Raw genomic sequence first — 22813 nt, forward strand, 5'->3', positions numbered from 1 at the left:
AATGTCAGTTGATGTAATTGCTACAATGTTCTTTTATACAAATCAGATCTGTAGGTCTCATAGATATCTACACAACCTTTGACAATGGAAATTCACAATCCAGAAATTGCAGGATAGTAGAACATGATTAAAGTATAGGAAATTTTCAAAACCTTCTCTGCAGGATAGACAGTTGAAGGTCCTTCCAGTTCACTATCTGTTGAGTCACAGCAATCTGAAAAGCTTTCTCAACTCTGCCATTTATTCATTCAGTGGATTTATTTTTCCTCTACCCCAAATGTCATCCCTCTAACCTTACAGACAGACTCCATTAATTGATAGCTTGCAAAAACATGAAGCCAGAATAGAAAGCATGGATATTTGGCAGGCCACAATTTATATAACTACTCTGTATAAAGGCAGGTATAGTGAGTATCCAGAACATAGGCGCAGTATTCCAATCATATATGCAACATTCCAACACAACCTCATTATTTCTGGCTGAAGGAATACAGTCTGAGGCCATGTAAGGAAACCCATTTAGAAACAGAGGAGAAGACTTCACGGTATCATAATCTCAGACCCAGTTCCCTAAAGTTGAAGATCTGCTCATCTAAAATGCAATGCTTATCGCAGTATACCAAGGCATTTGATCCTTCCTTCCTGCCAGGCCACATTCACACCTGGCATTCTGGACAAGTTTCAACACTCATCCAAATCCACCCTTTGGCTTGTTTGTCCTGAGACTTTCTTTTCTTTATGAAGAAGTTTCACCCTCCTTTTCATGAATACTGGAAGGAATGGAATTAAAGGAAAAGCAGAGGGGGAACAAGACAGCATCTCACTGGGCAAGCATTAATTCCTGTAATGAATTTTGTTGCTCCAGGGACTGAGTTCATTTATAAATCAAATCCCAGATCAGAAAGCAGCACAACTTTCTCTAAAAGAAAGGGCACCAAAGTTCTGTAGCTTTATGATCATTGTGAGGGTGTGATTTTGCAGTTGATAACGCCCATGCAAAGTGCTATTAGTCTGTTTCAGCAACATCAGAAAACAAACCAAAATGAAAATGTCTGGTCTGCCAGCACAGGCTATGCAATGAGCATGTTTCCCTCTGGTTGGTGTTAAGATTCCCAGAGGTCCTACAGAAAATTGCCTACCAGTCCTCTACTGAATGTCTAGAGAATAGGACTGGACTAGGCAAGCCCTTGAGAAGTCATGTCAGGCAAACTTCCCTGGCTGTGTAAACCAAACAGGGTCAGGACATGGGACTGTTGTCCTGCAGTTTAAATGTTAGCATGTTTCCTGGCCAACATTTGGCCTAAAATAAATAACACTTTCCAAGACCATGGGAGATAGCTTAAGCTAAGGATTGGTACAATAGGCTGTATGGATAACTTTCTCCTGTTTTGGGAGTGAGGAAGACAGTTTAGCTGTATGGATAAAAGCTATGCTACTTGATCATGGGGCTAAAAAGATGGGAGTTTAACTACCAATATAGGTATAGCCAGCCTTAAGCTCCCAGATCACAGCTTTTCTATCCTATCTGAAGCCACTCCTGTTTTTCCACTGGTTCCCTACCACGAGTTTTTGGGTTCTGTTTAGAGTGATGCCATCCCTATTCCTCACATACCTTGCATAGACCTAGTCTGCTTGAAAGGTCTCCTAGGAAGACCTAAAATATTACCCAACATAGAAATTAATATTAAGCAACATCTGAGAAGGATACCTGCCAATCTACCTGTCTATTCTCCATTCCCTCTCATAGATTGAGCAATAGCTGTCAGGGTTCAAATAAAATCAAAATAGCTGCCACACTGGCAATACATTTCTGTCCCAGAGTACAGATGCATACACTGTCTACATGATCAAATTGCATCTGAGATAATATACTAAGATCTGAGATCTATGGCTGGAACACTGTTGCACCCAAAGTTCAGAACACATTTGAAGAAATGGCAGCCTCCATGACTGCCAGGAGGGCCATGGCAGCCAGGAGGGCCAACCGTATCCTGGGATGCATCAAGCACGACGTTGCTAGTCGGTCAAGGGAAGTGATTGTCCCGCTCTACTCTGTGCTGGTGCGGCCTCACCTTGAGTACTGTGTGCAGTTCTGGGCACTGCAGTACAAAAAGGATGTGAAACTGTTGGAGAGTGTCCTCATGGTCCAGTACTAAGATGGTGAAGAGCCTAGAGGGGAAGACGTATGAAGAGCAGCTGAGGTCACTTGGCCTGTTCAGCCTGGAAAAGAGGAGGCTGAGGGGAGACCTCATCACGGTCTACAGCTTCCTCATGAGGGGGAGTGGAGGGGCAGGAGCCAATCTATTCTCTTTAGTGACCAGCGATAGGACCTGAGGGAATGGTGTCAAGCTGCAACAGGGGAGGCTCAGGCTGGATATCAGGAAGAGGTTCTTCACTGAGAGGGTTGTCACACACTGGAACAGACTCCCCAGGGAAGTAGTCACTGCACCAAGCCTGTCGGAGTTTAAGCGTTTGGACTGAGCACTCAGTCACATGGTCTAAAATTTTGGGTAGACCTGTGTGGTGCCAGGAGTTGGACTCAATGATCCTTATGGGTCCCTTCCAACTCGGGATATTTTATGATTCTATGAAAATGTCCCCAGCTGTTACTGGCAGCTGTAAAACATTCATTTTCCAAGTGTATTCCAAACACAGAATATTTGAAGACTTTTTAGACTTGTTGTGCTGGCTCGACAGCTTTGGCTGACCACCATTGGCAAACAACACAGCACAGCTGTTATAACCATTGGTACTGGTCCTGGTTTTTGTCACAGAAGAACGTCAAAGAACAGTTGTTCTGTGATCAGCAGAATGGCAGTAACCCTGATTCTTTCTCTTGTTGGCTATGAAGGTGTCCTTGCACAAAAGATAGTACAACTGTAACTCATTCAGAAGTGGGCTGGTACTGACTGCCACCCCATTGCTTGCAAAACATATGGAATGTTCTTGTGTTAAAGGGTAAGGATGTTTGGCAGGACCTAAACCCCCTTGTGTTCCAGCTTGTCCTCAGATATCCGAGGGGCTGGGTTTAGATTCTGAGTGATGTCCAATTGGCGCTATAAGTCCAGTTGCATTCAATATATCATGATCACGGATGCACAGATAGCACAATCAGCACTATAAGGTCCGGTCACATTAATTACAATCACAGATTCACAAATAGTACATCTTCAGTCTAGTAAATGACCGGTGTAGTTTTTTGAAGCAACAGGAGTACAGGTTCTTTTGGATTGCTGGTGATAAATATACTGTCTGCAAAGCACGTGCAAATATCAAGAATATAACAAACACAACCAACTACACACGCTAACTTATGAAACAACTCTATAGAGAATGCTAGGTTTCCCGGGGAAGCACTCAGTACAACCAAGAGTTCGAATCTCACCCAATAGGCGTTCCTACGGGAGGGGAAGAGACGTTCAGCCCATAGACTGGTCCCAGAAATCAGCGATATCCTTCCAACTTGTCTATGATGGTGTCTTCCCCTGACATTTTCCTCTCTTGAGCCATTTTTTTACTATTTTCTTACTTTTAGGTGGAGCTTGAGTGACTCTAGTCATACATGTCTTCCTTGTGATTGGTACAAATTTTTCTTGCTCTTGTTTAAAGGTATAGGCTCAGAGAAATTCAAGAGTGCATGCTCAGTGAGGGGTGGTTACACCTTTGAGATGGGTAGCCTTTGGGATGGAGGTGTGTTTTGACATTATAATGAGATTATAATGAGCATTTTTCAGAAAACTGAGTACTTGTCATCTTTGAGACTTCTTTGCTTTCAAATGTCACTGAAATCCACAGTAAGGTTCAGAAATTATTAAGGTGGAGGAGTGAGACAGGGCATGTAAGCGTGGTTTCATTAGGAAACCGAACTAAAAATGTTAGATTTAAAGGTTAATATTACTATTGCAAATCATTTTCCTTTAAACTTCTAAACCAAAAATACCTAAAGCAGTGCTTTTAAAAATGAAATTACAGATAATTATTGTACTTTACTGTATTTTCTTCATTTTTCAGGTCCACCTCTACCTCCATCATATTTCAGCCACTTTATTAATAGCATAAAGGTAATTATATCCCATTTGTGTTTGAGTTCTTTAAGCTTTTTTTAAAGCAATCTTTGCTATATATTAAGCATACTAGAGTACAGAATAGTGAAATATACGAAACAGATAATTGTATCAGCAATTACAAATTATATTAATTCCTTAAACTCCAGCTGCATAGAAAAGTTTGTTACAAATACAGAGATAGCTGTCAGTACTACATAAAGATTACTTCTGGAAATATATATATATTAGTGAGGCTTTTTGCCTTCCCAGTGGTATTAAAGTGAGTCATTATTCACTGTTACCTAACATAGGTTGGTATAAACCATTTGCTGTAAATTAATGCCTTTGGTTCCATGCCAGCTCAGGTAAGAGACATCCATTTCCTAAAGGGTGACTAGAAAAAATATTACCAACAATCAATGCATGAAAAGAAATTCACTTCTGAAGAATACTATTTACCTTTTAAACACAATCAATAAAATAAATTAAAGTGATGAAAAGCATGTTTCTGCTTCCCCATGCTCGTTTACTGAGATCTCATAAAAGAAAACATATCCATACCATGATGTGCTTGGTCTCTCTCTGTTCCACTATTCTCCTGACTGCTTTAAGTGACAAAAATGAATACCTACACAATACTACTTCAAATGCTTTTGTGTAAACAAGGCTGTTATTGCTCTTTATCAAAACAAGATCTGAAAAAAATATAATCAAGTTATCATTTAATGATGCCATAGAAAACAGGGTTCATGGGGGTGGGGTTCATGGGGGTACTATCAATTTCCTTGAAGGACTCCTACTCCTGTCTTTTTTTTCAGATTTTGTTTCTGCTTGGCTGAGAGCACTGAAGTTATTTCTATAACATGAAGTGTCCCATGCGTGCATGGCAGAGCCATTGTGGCTTCTTTGATCTAATAAAGCGGTGTTTGCAGCTTTACAGCTTTAGCTACAATTTCATCTAGTCCTTCAGCTCTACAAAATGGCATACCATAAAGAAATCTTTATAGTTTTGTTTACTGGGAAAGAAAAAAAAAAAAAGAAGAAGAAGAAGAAGAGGAGGAGCTATGCATAGCCATTTCTATTGGCTTTCCCCAGCTACCTGCCACTCTTGCATTGTCCTTTGCTGCCTCTATACATAGCTTTATTTCTCAAAATGGGAACCAAAATAGACCAAAAAAATGAAGGGGGGAAGGAAGGAAGGAAGGAAGGAAGGAAGGAAGGAAGGAGGGAGGGAGGGAGGGAGGGAAGGGAGGAAGGGAGGGAGGGAGGAAGGGAGGAGAGAAACCAGCAGACAAAGAGAAGGAAATAATGTGAGGGCAGAACCTACAATGGCGGTGGCTTACTTTGTACAAAAGATAATGACCTAGTATTTAAATGCTTCTTCTTACTTGCCACTGTTCCTCAACTAGCTGCTAATCAGCAAAGTAGAACAGGAGAAGAGATACAGTTCAAAGTGCCTGCAATTTTGTGTGGTATCTCTTCTGTTATCCTGGTACACATACCCATCCTTTTGTGTGCTAATTACCTATGTGCAGTAATCATCACTTTGCAACATATCTTTCAATATCTGTCCATTTTACATCAATCTTGCTTTGCTTTTTCCTTGATGTAGGAGAAAAGCAGCATGCTTTTATGCTTCCTCCAACTTCCTCTTTGCCTCCAGCTACAGCACAGATCAGGTGATTTTCCTTGGTAAACTAGAAAACAGCAACAGAGGCACTTGCCTCTGACTCCACCTAGCCTCCGTCTCTCCCAGCCTGTGAAATCCTTCTGTGAAAATCCTTGTGAAAATCCTCTCCTCCCTGTGAAATCCTTGCAGCTTCAGTAGAGGAGGCATTCCTTTTTATTCTGTATCACTGAAGAAGGAAGTGATGCCAAAAAGATTTTAAGTGGATCCTTTTCTTTATTAAGCTCAGAAATTTCAGGCAACTTTAAAAGACTAGTGCATGGGGTTCTGATCTTGCTTCAGCTGAATGCTTTCAAATATGTTATGTTTAAAGGGTGAAAAAGGAGACAATGGAAACACTGGTGTAAAAGGAGAAAAAGGAGAACCAAACAGAGGTTTTTACCTGACAGGACCTCCCGGACCACCTGGAAGACCAGGATTAATTGTAAGTCACATAAATGGTATAACAGGAATACTTGTGGGTACCCATTGTTTTAACTTAGAAGGCTGTAATAAGAAATAATCATCATGATGATGTTAAGAACAATATATACACTCCTATGCTAACCATTAGGTTAATGAGACAGACTTGCATTAGGCATAAACACAGACACTTCACTATTGGAATTTATTTGCTCTGAAAAACTGATACAGTGTTGTGCTCAGCTGGCTAATACAACTAAATCTGTATGTAGATTCATGCTGTCAACAGCATTACAAGTCAAGGCAATATATATAACTACGTAAAACCTATCAGAAAGCTTTCTGAAACTTCAATTCTTTAATTTAGTTTAATATATAGGTATTTTTTCATTTCCCATGGCTCTTTGAAAAAAAATGCTTATGACTTATGTCTGAACAGTGGCATGGTGGCCTGCCTTCAGAAAATGTTGCCACCAGAGATGAAGGACCTCCAGCTGTGAAATTGATACATTCAAGGTAGTATTATTTATCGTTCATAGGGACCAAAAGGGGACTCAGTTGTTGGACCCAGAGGACCTCCAGGGTTACCTGGCTTACCCGGATTACCAGGTTATGGAAAAACTGGACCTCCTGGCCCACCTGGCCCACCAGGACCACCAGGACCCCCTGCAATATATGGCTCAGGTGAGAGGGTGTAACTTTGTTTTTCACTATGTATGTGAGCACATATGCATATTTACATGCCCCTCTCTCCTCACCATTTCCTTTATGTATCTGCTCTTCTAGCCACCCATCCATTCTTCATACTTGAATCAGGTTTCTCCTTTCTTTCCTGCACACTGATGTTATTTCCCTGAGGGGTGTGGATTGGAACTGAGGGCACAAAAGAGACAATTTCTCTGCAATCAGTTTTCATTGAGTAGTGCCATGGGAGCACTAATGCATGAAAACCTTATTTTAATTGTGATTGGGAGGAAGTAACAGAGGAGGGGAGGAATAACACAGGAAGGTTGCCTTGAAATATTTGTGAAGTCTGTCAGACTGGCTAAATTTGGGAAGCTGTTAATGTGGGCCAGGAAGCTCTTCTGTGATATAAGGGCAGTACTCACAGTAGATTTTAGGTCTAAAATGAAACTGGTGGAGAACTGCTTCTAAAAACTAGTTGTTATTGCACATTCTGAATATGAGCAAATCTGCTTTGGGATTGGTTACTGTATCTTTTGGTTACTTTAATCATTTTCAATTTATTGGATTAGAAAAAGGTATAAAAAGTGTCACAGGTAGTCACATCTGAGGGAAGAGCTTTGTTAACAAGGTGGTGCTAGAGGTTCAGATGACTTATTGCAACCTTGCATTGCTTTAAATCAAGTGTCAGAGTTCAAGTCAGTTGCACTTTTGACTCCTTCTGGCTTGCAGGTCTGTTAGTGACAAGACTCTTATTGTTAATGTCCAGCCCTTAGACTAGGTTCTGATGGAAAGGGTCCTGGGCTCCACTTGACATCACTGCTCAGTGTGATGCCCGAGGATCACTTGACAGTCATGCCTGAGTGAGAGACTCTGATTCCTCTGTCAGGAAACTGCGCCCAGCATAAGAATCCGGTAAGGTAAAACCAGCCCTCCAACACAAAGCATTCCCTAATCTCGGTTGAAGGAAGGCAACATGCTAACAGTAAGGGCATTTTTAACCGTACAGAGAGGTTATAATGCATAACTACTCTGCCTAAACTTTGGGTTGGCCTAGCTAATACAGATCTCAGTTTCTGAGACCTATTGATCTGACTGCTTCCTGTAACACTTGTGCTTCCAGCATGCTGCTTTGGGGAATAGGCCCCTCCACCTCCATTTTGTAGTCTGCAGGTATTTCTTGAACATAGTCAGACTGGTTTATACAGCTGCCCAGGGACAAGGTGATACTTCCAATCTGTCATCCGGCAAATATTATTAATGGAGTGTTTACAAGAAGTGTTCATACTCTGATGACTATTTGAGAAATGAGTAATCCTTACTATACTCAACATTGGAACATAGGCCTGTACATGGATTAGCCCCTGATCACAATAAAATGGACAGATCTATGGCATCCATAAAGTCCATAAAGGCTGTCAGGCCTTTTCCAATGTAATTTACATCAAGTACTTCTGAATATTAGCTAAGAGACCTAGTCAGATGAATATATATATATATATACACATATATATCATTAATACTCCATCCCTATACTTTCACTTATCTACTCTGCCCTTAGTCTTCATCATCCTTCTACACATTTTCCTCTTTGATTTGTAAGTAGCTTCTTTAGGCAGCACACTGATGGACGTCCATTTTACTAAATATTATGGTGACAGGTGTTTGTTTCTTTATTTAGTATCTTCAAGGCACCTAGTTATCTCTGTTAAAGCTCTTAGTGCAATATGGAGCTCACATACTGTAATATGAGGAAAAAAGAATGGCTTATCTGCAGATAAATAGCTTTGAATTCTTGTGAGAAATAAGGCCCTTTTCCCTGCTATTGGTATGAAAGAATTGCTCTGGAGAATCCTCAGAGCATAAATTCTTCAACTTGTAAAAAGTGATTTCAAGGGTTCTCATGCTTCACAAAAATAAGTGTTTTTGAACAGTAGATCTTGCTTTATTGGTATGTAATTGCAGCCTCTCAATTCAGAAGTTATAAATTGGTAAAAATTAAGTTCTGGAATGCAGCATTGCTTTCAGGGTTAGGCTTTACCTTTACTGACTCTTCAATGGTCCATTCTACATTTTAAATTTTTATCTTACAATGTTTTATTCAGATTATCAAACTACTTCAAAGGGGAGAGAGACAATAAAACAGAAGGTATTCAATACCTTTGCTCCACTGATTGTATTTGAAGGGGGGGGGGCGGAATCTATAGCTCCATTTTCACTGAAGATCATTGATCCTTATTCCCTTCAAAATTACGAAGGCAGAAGAAACACTCCTTTAGCTTGTCTTCTTTTACTCTCCTTCAGCCCACCCAGTTCCAAACTGTCCAGTAAGCTCTGAATGAGTGGAGTTTAGATTATTGTGGGGAGGTTATCCAGAAGTACTCAACTAAATTTCTCCAAAGGGTGGTTTCAGAGAATATTCCTACATTATTACATTTCTCCTTCAACTTTGAAGAGCAATTTGGTCCACATTTGGGATTATGGGACTATTTGCATGGCTAAGATCAACTGGATACTATTCTCAAGTGCCCAGCAAAGTAGGAATTGGGAATTGGCAAGGAGGTGAACCTTGCAGGTATGTTTGCATATTTTATGCCACAGATTCACCAGTGTGCTGGAACATTCTAGACTCCCCCATGCATCAGATAGTTTGACAGGTATCCACCATTTTTGCTCTTTTTCCCATGTCATACCAGCTCACATTATGCCTTTCTGTTCATAATTGTATTTCTTGCTGAGCCTTTTATATACACTCCCAGCAGTATACTAGCGTGCTCTGATTGATACCCCTGGACCTATTTTGTTGCCCCTACATTGTGTCTCTGTTTTTATACACGGAAATATCTCTACTTGTGATTTATGCAAGATCTGCCCAGATTTTAGCTACAAAGCCTCACTGGGATGCATCATGATGCTCACTAGGGTCTGCACGATCTTTCTTCTAAGCAGCTTCGAAGTGCCATTATCATATGCATTCACACAGTATTTTTGCTTTCAGTCTTCCAAATATTTTTTTCCTTCCTGGACTTTTTACTCCAAAAAACAGTGACTTTCAGCTCAAGGTGAAAAAATTCAGTTCTGGAGTAGAGAGAGGTACTGGGTAATATATGTTGTGGACTACAGTCTGAGAGGTTCAGGTTCATACCACCAGAGAATTCATTGTGGCTTTGAAACAATAGCTGAGGTTACACTTGTGATTTTTTTATCTAAGTTTATTTTTGTTTACTTTTAGAACAAAGGATAAATTGACTCCCTCAAAGCCTGTATGGGTGGGAGCTAAAAATTCTTCAAAGTGCACATCAGCAGCAGCTAGCAGAAGAAATATTCAGGTCAATTTAAATCAATCTGATTCTTCGTTTGCAGAATACCCACAACAAATTCCAAGATAGTGATTTTAAATCTCCAAATAACAGAAAAGATTGTTTCACCATTGCTTAAAAAAACAAAAAAAAATAAATAAAAATCCTTAGAATGCATTTTCTATAGCTGGCTTGAACACAGCTATTCATAGCTTGGCTATGTAAGGACCATGGCCATTTTAAGCTCTCACTACTCCTAGACACCACCACCAAGTCCTTTATTTATGTCACTCACTTTCTCTCTCAAAACAGATGACCTTCAAAATGTGTTGTATGCTTGTTTTGTTTTAGCAGCTGCAATGCCTGGGCCACCAGGTCCTCCTGGAGAGCCAGGGTCACCTGTCAGCAGGAATCTGGTAAGACAACAAAAGATGGAAGTTTGCCATAGCAATCTTGTTTCAAATCTTTTCATGGTCATTTGTAGCAGTAACAGAAGACAGAAAGCTTAGTCCTGCATTTTTATTTATTAGAATTTTTTCTTATTTACTAAACCTCATCATGTTTCAGAATGGAATCCATGCAGCTGGGAAAAGTGATGAGAGAAGTCTGTCCATTTCCTTGTTACTAACAGTCCATTCAAACAAATGCAAGTATTGATGGGATGTTAAAGAAATGGAAAGGTGTGCGTATTCCATACCCAAAGCAACAGTTCTGAAAGAACTGCACTTAACTTGCAAAGATACTAGAATAACCTCTGAATGACCAGTTTCCATTTAAAAAAAAAATCCACACTAGACTTAAACACACTAATTCAGGTCACTTGATTCTAAGATGAAAACTGCAAACTTTCTTAACAAATCTAAAATTTATTATGACAGAGAATACAATACTCTTTCCTTTTCTTACTGGATAAATCAAATGAGAATTGTATCCCAGGTATCCATCCAGAGAAAATGGCACCTAAGACTTCTGTCTTGTTAATTTCTAAATTAAATATTCTTAATTTAATTTAAAAAAAAAAAGATTCAAGCTAGCAGAAGTGTTTCACTACCATTTTTTAACCTTTTCCATATCAAATGAACTAACAAGAATGTAATTGCCTTACCAGCACAGTATCATATCTCTGCTAACTGCATTTTCGCATAGAAATTCAGAAATTCAGGACCTGTCAATGATTACAGATGAGGGGAGAAACAGGTGTTCAATGACTGGTCCCTCAAGGTAGAGAACTGTGGTTACAGACTAGGAGCTACTTTATTAGATAGGAAATATAAGCCTGATTAGGTCAAAACCAACATTAAAAAATCAATATGCAAATCTATAGTAGGGTCTGCATGATCCATAAAGCTTTTGGATGCCTTCTGACACTCTTGCACCAACTGCAATTATCAAGCAAGTCGTGTCTTTAGAGATAACTCTGTTCTTATCATCAGGTGGCAAAGACAGAGGTAGTGTCCTTATCTGCTGGATGTCAGTCTCAGCTTCCTGATGATCTATAAAAGAGAAATTGAAAATCATGTACTGTGTAAACTAGAGGATCTGCAAACATAACAAAATAGTTAGAAGAAAACACCCTCAAAGAAAAGAGCAAAAATTATCCTTTCCATCAACATCACTTCTCACAGCAACGAACATATCTTCAGTCTTCCATGGATTTGTTTATCAATTAATTACCAAATCTAGAGGCTCACATTTCAGAGTCTCCGAAAAAGACTATCTGGTAAAAACAACTTTTACATTTAATTGAGCACGGCATCTGAAGCTCACCAAGCCCAAATGATTCCATAAGTTTTATTCAGTCTTTCTTCAACAGCTGACAGTTTTGAAAATTAAGTATTTTGCTTTTTATCTCTTAATTTGTAAAAGGTTATGAAAATAGTTCCATTCTAAAATACTGTCTACTAATCCTGCTACAAGGTTTCAGCTCAGCTAAAATGTATTATTACCACATCTGAATTCAATACACAATTAGTGCTGTTTCTCACTCAGATGCCTGATTTGAAGTTGTATCCCATGAAACCCATAGAATAAATATCTGAATACATCATATTAACAAGACCACAAAAATATTTAAAAAAAAAAAAGAGACACAAATGTATCTAGAATTGTGTGTGATATTTCTAATGCATAGCCAACCTTATCAAGTCTCTTCCAAATTCTGCCATTTCAATCTTGTATGCTAAATGTTAGAGACACAATCATCTCACTCTGTGAAAAATTAACTATTGGTGTAGTTCTATTAAAATCAACAGAGTAATGATTCTGTTATGCCAAAGTATGTCTTTTTTATTGAAGTTTTTTGTATGGAATGACATAAAACCGATTTTATGAGCATTTCCCAAGCAAGAAGTCTTGACATTTATGTGTTTAAATCAAACTTAAATTTAACTTGCAAAATGTTTTGTGTGTTTGATGAAGCATCTTTTGTTTTGCTACTTGACAGATTACAACATTCCAAAACATTGCGGGTATGTTGGAAAAGGTTCATTTCGTAGCAGAAGGTACGCTAATCTATCTGAGTGAAACCAGTGAGGTTTTTATCCGTGTTCGGAATGGATGGAGAAAATTGCAGGTATTATTGCACTACATCCTAATACTTTCCAGCTCCCTTACTCAAAATGGAATCGTTGCAGATATTTTTACAGGGGTGGAGAAGTATGGGTGCAAAGATACCTTTTTTTTTTTTTTTTTTTAGCTCATAAGCTCCTACTGATATGATTTTGTTTGCTTCTCTTTTTGTGTTCTTTCAGCTTGGTGAGCTAATTCCCATCCCTGCTGACAGCCTTCCTCCTCCAGCCATATCAAGCCATGTAAGTACAAAATACTAGACTGTGAAAAACTGAGTCTAAATGTGCAAAAAGAGACAACACACTTGGCAAAAGTTGCAGGCAGGTCCCTGCACAACATGATTTTCTGCTGAGACTTGTCAGTTCAAAGTAAGTATCCTGCCACTGCATAAGCTTGCAAACTAGTTCATGCTGGCCAGCCATTAGTCTTTTTCCATTATATTCTGAGATTTCAAACATGACAAAGACAAAACAGCCTCCACAAAATGCCCGACAAAGCAGACTGCCTACTAAAAAGAAATCAGTATTCTGTTTCACAACACTTCTGTCAAGGAAACTCAGAAAAGTGTCTCTGAAAAGCAGGTTTTCTTTAAAAGTTTATAGTCCTTTATTTATGCTATATCATCATCACCTGCATATAGCTTATCCCACATTGGGATAAGTGGGGTACTGAGGTCTATTCTCAAATCTCACGTGTTAATTTATACCTGACTCCATTCTGCGGGTTATTGTCCAAATCTGCATGTGAACATGCTGCCTGTCCCAAAAAATCGTAAGAGGATGAAACCCAGGAAGTGGCAAAGGGGATAGAGAAGTCTTGTTGATGACTGGTCAATTGATCTTACTGATAATGAAAGGGCAAGAGAGTGCTATGAAGGCTCATGAGAAGGAAAATGGCTGGGAAAATAAAAGTAGTTGGAATAGGTCAGACAGAAGTGCACTTAGCACACTGGGAAGATGTGTAGACTTTGTTTTATAAGAAATTTTCTGCAACCTCCAGCTGACACCACATTATTTTCCCAACCGCTACATTCACTGGCTCGTTACTCATATTTTCCATGACTATAGAAGAAAATTTTGCTGTTCATGAGAGAGCTATTGAAGCTCATCAACCTTTTGGTCTCTACATTCCACTTGTTTAGGAGAGGGAATTAGTAAGGCCTTAAGAAATCTCCCCAACCACTATACTTTCTGTTTCCACATTCTTCCTGTCCTTTCAATGTCATTTTTCCTGAAGTGGTCTTCTGCTCCTACCAAGAGCAGGCCACTTCCATGCGGGACTCCAGGTGCATATTGGTGCTGACACCAGCTATGGCAGAGTACTGCAGAATGGTTACACTTGGATCTAGCAAAGCAACTTGGCCAGAACAGCTTTCAAACACGTATTTATGTGACAAACTAAATTGAAGGTACATAGATAAAGTATTGTGGCTACATGGTTCGGGTTTATTTTTCTGATGCAATATAGTTTCAGATTCTCCAACATTCAATGTCTACTTTATGTACAATATTATTGAATGTCTAAAATGCTGGTCTAACTAACATGTTTAACATACATATCTGCATGTGTTAAAATAACAGGGATTTCAGTCTCTTCCGGCACCGAGTCCAATATCAAATATGAACAATGGAAAGCCAGTAGTAAGTATGAGATTTCTATTGCAATTTATAGCCGCATTTCGAAATATTCCAATTTGCATGTTGAGGGAGATGTGTAATATTTCCTCTTCAAATTAACATATTTTGCTTTAGAAATTTACAAATATTTTTTTTTAACTAGTTTAGACATCTCAGAGAAAATATTAAATTGTTTCCTCCAGGACTATTTTAGTCTCCCTAGCCACTTTCATATCTCAAAAAAGAAACAAACGAACAAACAAACAAACGAAAACTGGTTCTATGTTAGGAATACCTCTTAACTTAGTGATTGCGCCAAAAAATCTGCAACACAGTAATTTTAAAGCTAATAATTGTGTTACAGTTAAATCACTAAAATATTAGAATCTTTTCTATCTTCATGATGTTGCTTGTTTTTAAATAGACACTTTAGAATAGAAGCCTTCATTTGAAGTACTTCAAAATATTCAGACAAGGAAAGCAAAATAATGGAGTTACATGAAGAAAAAAAAAAGTGGAATAGTTCTTGCATTTGTACTGTTTAACTCAAGTATGCTAGTTCTAATATTTGGTAATAGTGAAATTTCAAATGGTGTATGTCACCTCTTACTACTTATTTCTTATTTTTACTTATTTCCATGCCTGTAAGATTTCAGATTATGTTGTTAACTTTTTGAGACTGCTGTTTTAAGATACTAGCTACTTTAAAAAGTTTTTAAAGAGTATATAATTCATGGTTTCCTGACTGTTAAAGAAATATATTACAGGGCTGCATAGATTTAAGGAAGGTATTATTATTATTATGGCAAATAACTTTAATACCAAGAATGGAAGGTACTAGGTCTTGTGCTGGCAGGGGACAGAGGGTAGTTGTTTTCAAGTATATGTCTTCCTCATGTTATATACTTTAAAAAAAAATGGTTTTTCTTCTTTCTTTTCTCCAGCTGCATCTGGTGGCTTTAAACTTGCCATTTTCTGGTGACATGAGAGCAGATTTTCAGTGTTTTCAACAGGCCCAGCTAGCAGGTTTGACAGCTACTTATAGAGCCTTTCTCTCATCACATTTGCAAGATCTGGCCACAGTTGTCAGAAAAACAGACCGATACAATTTACCAATAGTCAATCTTAAGGTAAGAGTGAGTGCTTAGTATTTGTTATATTAGGATAAGCTGTAGGTGCCCCAAAATCTTAGAAAATACCAAAAGCTTAAAAATTCCAACACAAATTGCATTTTATAAAGAAGTTTTCCTTCATATTTTGGAATCAGGTTACAGGAGGAAAAAGGTAGTGATAAAGCAGAAAGTTAAAGACTCACATTTCCTTTACATTTTCAGGGGGTTACTTCTTTCAATATCTTAAAGCTAATGGTAGAAATAAAGCTGTGAGAATGGCATACTTCAAGTAGACTTCTGACAAATCAACAGTATAATGTTCAGTGTTCTGGATATTTTTTATATCAGCAAAGAAAGTGCATCCTTATTTCTCAAAGATAGTAGTTATGTTTTACCTTCTACTATGAACACAGAGCACAGTAGACTAAAATGCCCTTTCTCGTTTCTTAAGATAAAGGCAAATTCTGTGCTTAGGAGTGATGGATTTACCCCCTTGAACCTGGGCAGAGAGTCTAAGCAAGATCCTGCAGCACGGTTCAAGTTGTAGTCTCATATAAACAGACACACTCTAAAACTGAGGAAAACAAACCATGTCTCTGTGATATTGGGTGGCTCACAGGAAAAATAAATAAATAAATGTCAGATCAAGAAGCCTGATGTCTATCAAAAGAGATTTCTGGGCCCTGGGAAGACAGCTAAAGTATTCACTGCTGGCTCATATTCAGCTTGTTGTTGACCAAAACCCCCAGATCCCTCTTCTCTGCGAGGCTGATCTCCAGCATCTCATCCCACAGTCTGTACATATAAGCAGGGTTGCCCCTTCCCATGTACAGAATCTGGCACTTGCTCTTTTTAAACTTCATGCAATTGGTGATTGCCCAGCTCTCTAATTTGTCTAGATCTCTCTGCAAGGCCTTGCCACCCTCAGTGGAGTCAACAGCTCCACCCAAATTGGTATTGTCTGTGAACTTGCTCCAAAAACCTACATCCAAATCATTTTATGAAAACATTGAATAGGACTGGTACTAAAACGGAGCCCTGGGGAACCCCGCTAGTGTCAGGTCGCCATCCTGATGTAACCCCATTTACAGGAGCCCTTTGGGACCAACCCATCAGCCAATTGTTCACCAATTTTATTATGCTTTTATCTAACTGTATTCTGGTCATTTTGTCCAGAAGGATACTGTGAGAGACAGTATCGAAAGCTTTATTGAAATCCAGACAGATTACATCAATTGTCTTCCTTTGGTCAGCTAGATGGGTGATCTTGTCGTATAAGGAAATTAAATTTGTTCAACATGACCTTCCCCTTGTGAACCCATGTTGGCTGTTACCAATGTCTGCAGTGTTTTTCAATAGCTCCCAGAATAATCTTCTCCATACTTTTACCAGGCACTGAAGTGAGACTGACAGGTCTGTAATTGCCAGGATCTTCTTTCTTGCCCTTCTTGAAAACTGGGACCACATTTGCCATCTGGTCCAGTCAACTGCAACCTCTCCAGATTCCCAAGACCGTTGAAAAATAATTGAGAGAGGTCCCACAATGACATCAGCCAGCTCTTTGAGTATCCTGGGATGAATCCCATCAGAGATCGTGCGATCACTAGGGTTTGTCCAGTTTGGGCAAAAAGAGGCTGAGAGGTGACCTCTTTGTTCTCTATAACTTCCCAAGGAGGGAAAATGGACAGGGAGGTGCTGATCTCTTCTCCCTGGTAGCCAATGGTAGGATGCATGGGAATGGCACAAAGCTGCACAAGGGGAGGCTCACACTAAATATTAGGAAAAAAATTATTTACTGTGAAGGTGGCCAAACACTGAAACAGGTTTCCCAGCAAGGTGGTTGATGCCCCATGTCAAGGCATGGGGCATCATGTCAGTGTTGGACAATTTGGACAATGCCCTTAATAATATGCTTTAACTTTTGGTTAGCCCTGAAGTGGTCAAGCAGTTAGACTTGTATAAGTCTAATTATAGTTATAATATTTGTAAGTCGTTTCCAACTGAACTATTCTATTCTATTGTAGTCTATTCTAGTCAAGTCTAAACAACCCCTTAGACATTTAGGAGAAGAAGGACAGTGGTAATAAGAGATGAAGGAGCGTCATCCGGAGGGACTTGAAAGGTGGACCCATGTAAACCTCATGAATTTTAACAAGCCTGGGTGTGAATTCCTGCACATGGGTTGGGGCAATTCCCAGTACCAGTACAGACTGTGTGATTAACGGATTGAGAGCAGCCCTGTGGAGAAGGACTCAGGGGTACTGGTAGATGAAAAATTAGACACAAGCGATGTGCACTGTCAGCCCAGATAACCAGTGATATCCTGGGCTGCATCAAAAGAAGCGTGGCCAGCAGGTTGAGGAAAGTGATTCTCCCCCTCTCTTACACAGACCTACTAGAGCAGATCCAGAGGAGAGCTACAGAAATGATAGGGCTGGAGCACCTCTCCCATGAATAGAGGCTGAGACTGTTGGGGTTGTTTAGCTTAAAGAGAAGGCTCCAGGGAAACCTTATTGCAGCCTTCCAGCACTTAAAGGGTATCTACAAGAAAACTGGAGAGGAACCCTTTGTCAGAGGGTGTAGTGATAGGACAAGGGGTAATTGCTTTAAACTTAAAGAGGTTAGATTTAGATTCAATATAAGGAAGAAATTCTTTGTTATTAGGGTGGTGAGGCACTGGAACAGGGTGCCGAGAGAAATTGTGGATGCCCTATCCCTTGAAGCATTCAAGGCCAGGTTCAGTGGGCCCTTGAAAATCCTGATCTAGCTAAAGGTGTCCCTGCCCATCTCAGGGCTGTTGTAACTAGGTCATCTTTGTCGGTCTCTTCCAACCCAAACCATTCTATGACTGTATAGTTCTATGATCAAGCTGAATGTTCAGAGTGACAATAGAGCAGAGATGCAACTATGAGGCAAAGGTCAGAGAGCTATTTGCAGAGATATGATAGCTGGATTCATTCAGGAGCATCGTGCAGAATCTAAGATGTGAAAGCCGGAATCACAAGTTTTCTTAAATGAAGATAAGATTTTAGATTTAGTGAGAAGTCTATAAAAGTCGGGTATGACATATTATTTTGTTTGTAAAAATGGCTTTGAAATTTTAACAGGGAGAAATGCTTTTCCACAACTGGGAATCTATATTTAAAGGAAATGGTGCAGAATTCAACATTAATGTTCCAATATACTCCTTTGATGGGAGAAACGTCATGACAGACCCATCTTGGTGAGTTTCATTATCATTTTAAAGTTTTACATGACATTTATTTTTGCCAGATAGTACAAGTGGCAATACCTTGGGCTATTAGAAATATGATAAAAAAATCTCTATTTTCTTATGCTGTCTTCTTTTCCATTTCAGATAGCCTTCAACTGAGATATCAGGCTGTGTTTTCCTTTTCTTCCTCTGCTTTCTATCTTCATCTTTTCCCACATGCTGTTTGCTTCAAAGCAGGACAGCAACAAAAAATGGTCATATGGTATGAACAGAACAAAATCACCATATAGGCATGTGGGTGAATGAAACAAAATAGACTCTTTCAGCAAATAACCTGTTAGCATTACTTTTCAGGCCTCAAAAAGTAATATGGCATGGTTCAACTGCAAATGGGATCCGAATGGTTAGCAACTACTGTGAAGCCTGGCACACAAGTGATTTGGCAGCTATGGGACAAGCATCACCACTGAAGAAGGGAAAACTTCTTGATCAGAAAGCATATAGCTGTAGCAATCAGTTTATTGTTCTCTGTATTGAAAACAGTTTTGTATCTGATCCCCAAGGAAAATAATTCACCTGTTGCACATAGTATTCTATCTTATGACAGAAAAAGCTGACACTGAAATTTTATTTGTACTGATGTAAATATTTTATTTTTTGCAATTGCACCTTTCAGGAAAAAATAGCCAAGGAAAACGTACCTCAGCATAAACCATATTCCAGTTGGGTGAAATATCCCATGTCACATGAAGCTGACTTAAACTGTTCTTTCCACTTGAACCCCACATGGTTCAAGGTCTGCCAACACTTAACTCACAGCCCCTTTTCTTTCTGTCTGAAGATCAGTGAAAGTCTAGTGTGGTCTACAGGAAAGATTCAGTAGCTTATCTTAGAAGCAGTAAGGCTCAGCAAGGCTGATGCTTCTTCATAGTTGAGAAGCTGCATGTTCTTTTCACTTGCATAGGTTTTGAACACTCAAGGCACTATTTAAATATATGTCTATATACATACTGTCCCCGAGTAAATAAGGGAATGCTGTTAAAACTTACAGGGATGGAATTGTCAAAAATTTTTAAGAACAAAGGTGCTCACCTTTCAGTCTCTGAGGAAGCTAAGTATTTACCTCCCATAAGCTTTTACAGATTTCACCCTGGTTCTTATACATGAATTTAGCAGCCTGACATCTTACTTCCACTATTTGCAGATTCTAGGCATAGGGCTTTATGCAGGAGAACTGAATTTCACATAGACAAACTCTTCTCCTTATTTTGGTGCTATCATTATCAGGAAATCTGGAACAATATTAATAGAAAACATCCTGTTTTAACTGGCAGAACTTTGCAAAGTATATGCAGACAAACAAGCCATCTGACCGTTATTTATTTTATTGCATGTTAGAGGAAGTCATTTCCTGTTGTGGCAAGCATTGCTGAATGAAAAATGTCTGTCATCGTTTCTTTACAATAGGTTCTAGATATTGTTATCTCACTAAGTTACATGTAAAAGTGATTTTCCTTTTTGTGAATTTACCCTTCTGGCATTCACATAATGAAGGAATTGTTAATATATAATCACAGCAGCAATGACGGAAATGATCTGTAAATGCTAATGTTCTTGGCAAACAGTATCACCATAATATCTTAAGACTTTTGCCTACATATTTGTCTACTGCATACTTTAAAAAAGGTATTTTGTTGTATTTTTTCTGGTGGTAACTATGGAATTCAAGACCCATGTTATCATTTTTAAAAATCTAATCTAAAGTCTGTGTTTTAAGTACATAATACTCTTATTTGTCAGCAAATTAATAAATTACTAGATAACTACTTTCAAAAGACAAGAGCAAGCCAATCACATTTATTATACTAAACTGATTTAATTATTACATAACAATGTGAAATCCAGCTTTATTCTTTCAATTATTATAAAAGCATATTTCCCAGGGTCAGCTGAATTGTATCTTCTTTTTTTCTTGGAAAAGCCGTGACTCGTTAATGAGGCAAAAACAGCCTCTATATTACATTTTAAATGTATGCATAACAATTCACTGCACTCATTTTAGTACATCCATTTTCCTAAAATGTTGAGCACTTGTGAAATGCTGTATTCCTGTAATTTGCACAGCTGGAAGAGCTGTATATGTATGGTGGGGTTTCACAGAAGCTTCAAGGGGGGAAATAAATTGTTTTTTATGTACGTCCAGCAGGAGCCACCTAGCTTTAAACCTGGGTTTATGCTTGCAGCCAGTAATTACAGTCAATTCCTACTCTTCCACTCCAGAGCTAGAGCCATCAGTGACAGGGAGTTGGGTATTTCCTTGGCTAGAACTGCAATGACAAGTTGGGGATAAGAGATGGGATCAAAAACAAGTGCTCAAAGGGGGAGGGGAGAAGGCAGAAAAACATATAGTTTTTAGGAGATAGTGAACGAGCATTAAGCCAGGCCCAGCAGAAATGCGTGCAGAATTCCGATTGTGCTGATCATTGCACAGGACTAACTTCTCTTTGTATCCTGGATAGCTGTTAGAGCTTAGGAGGAAACTGAAATAGTTAAACATGATCGGTGATACATTAGAAAAATCTTAACATTTGCTTCCCAACTCTAACATTAATTCACATGCTACAGGAATTTATTGTACATCCTTCATCTTAATACAGAGCATAAACAATGCATCATTTGGCTGTTCCAGTGCTGAGTACATTCACTGTGCTCATACACCTGCCAGGGAGCTAGCTGAGCTGAGACCAACAGGAGAGACCTGTTAGAAAACTGAGGTTTCCCTTGAAAAAAACAAACAAATAAATAAAATTTTCTGTCATTGTAACCAGAGCCAAAGATGCTCTTTATATTCCCTGGTATAACTGCAGAGAAACAGTAATGTTTATCAAGGATATGACAGAGACAAATTTGGCCCAGTACTTAAAAATAAATTAGCTCTCCCTATCAAAGCTGAATACTTTTGAAGTTCAACACAAAAATCAGGTGCACTTCAGGAAGAAGATTTGTAAATTCCAGTAAGTAACTGCATTTAAAGCAAATGAATCAATCACAAAGAGTAACACCGGAGCACAGCTGAAAAGAATAACCATACTAGAAATGGATGTAGCAGTCTGAATGAATGAAATCAGAGTATCAGTCCAACAAGATTCTTCCATCCTTAAGAGGTAAGCTTTGGCTGAAAGCATCCATTTATCTTGAAGCTTTTGTGCACTTTAAAATATAAGTTAATATACTGCAAATACAGAGGAGGTGAAAATACTATAAACCATGAGAATTCCAGGGCCAGTTGATGAATCAAACACAGCAGATACATTTCAACTATTGGAATGAGAATTTCTATAAATTTTCCTTTATACAAATTGTAGGTTAAAGCTAACACAATAAAAGTTTGATTTAAATCAAGAGGAATTCACAGTTGGGTTTGCACTTCTCCAAAAGTGCAAAGTTCTTCTTCACCTTGGAATAAACAAGAAACAATAACTCCTTCCCTTACAAAGTTGTTAACCCTCCTGCATGCTCTTGCAAAGTACTACACTGTATTTCTTTCAAGCTCAGTGCACATAATAAACAGCACAAGCTGTGGGAATTTTTAAGTGTGAAGTTCAGCATCATGCCCTGGTGTTGATCAGGAGTAACATTACAACCTGCTATCCTAAACTGGTCTCAGGGATACTAGTGATGGTTCAGCAGAAAAGAGGTTGTTAGCCCTATCTGACCTTACAAGAGGCGCGTGAGATCACCAGCAAATTCAGTTCAAGCCAGGATGGTGATCATAGCACAGGAAAGGCATTTTTATATGCTGCACTTCAAGACAAATATGTTTGTATGAACAGCAGCAGTGGACAACTGTGTTTCTCCACTGGTCAGTACCACTACTACCCCACAGTCCTTTTGTTTGGCCTTCTTTAGCTCCACCAAGCTCCTAGCTACAGTAATAGTTTGCTACTGCAAAAACTACTCCCCACTCAGTTAAAGGATAGGCTGGGGTTAATCTCTGAAAAACTGTTAATTGATGTTTAGCTCTGCTATAGTTACATATTTTAATTTTGCAGGTATCAAGTTCTCAACAGAGGCTAGTTCCATCTCTGAGGCTACATTTACAGCAGAGAATTATCAGAGCCAAAGTACAGGCATTAGCACAAACAGTATGACTGATTGCTGAATTATTCGCTGGCACAGTTCTGG

General features: G+C 38.8%; 1 protein-coding gene across 1 annotated transcript in view; it reads left to right on the forward strand.

Annotated features, from left to right (window-relative positions):
* COL15A1 (collagen type XV alpha 1 chain) overlaps window positions 1-20522 on the forward strand; it is a 127661-nt gene extending 107139 nt beyond the window's left edge. The window contains exons 29-38 of the mRNA XM_035549763.2: window positions 4012-4061; window positions 6047-6157; window positions 6675-6819; window positions 10470-10534; window positions 12562-12690; window positions 12869-12928; window positions 14267-14326; window positions 15247-15432; window positions 18522-18637; window positions 18983-20522. Of these exons, the coding sequence (XP_035405656.1) occupies window positions 4012-4061; window positions 6047-6157; window positions 6675-6819; window positions 10470-10534; window positions 12562-12690; window positions 12869-12928; window positions 14267-14326; window positions 15247-15432; window positions 18522-18637; window positions 18983-19199 (1139 nt within the window). The 3' untranslated portion in view covers window positions 19200-20522. The remainder of the gene's footprint in view (window positions 1-4011; window positions 4062-6046; window positions 6158-6674; window positions 6820-10469; window positions 10535-12561; window positions 12691-12868; window positions 12929-14266; window positions 14327-15246; window positions 15433-18521; window positions 18638-18982) is intronic.
* The last annotated feature ends 2291 nt before the right edge of the window (window positions 20523-22813 follow it).

The sequence above is a fragment of the Cygnus atratus genome, chromosome 2 (assembly GCF_013377495.2).
Source record: "Cygnus atratus isolate AKBS03 ecotype Queensland, Australia chromosome 2, CAtr_DNAZoo_HiC_assembly, whole genome shotgun sequence".
In the NCBI taxonomy this organism is placed as follows: Eukaryota; Metazoa; Chordata; class Aves; order Anseriformes; family Anatidae; genus Cygnus; species Cygnus atratus.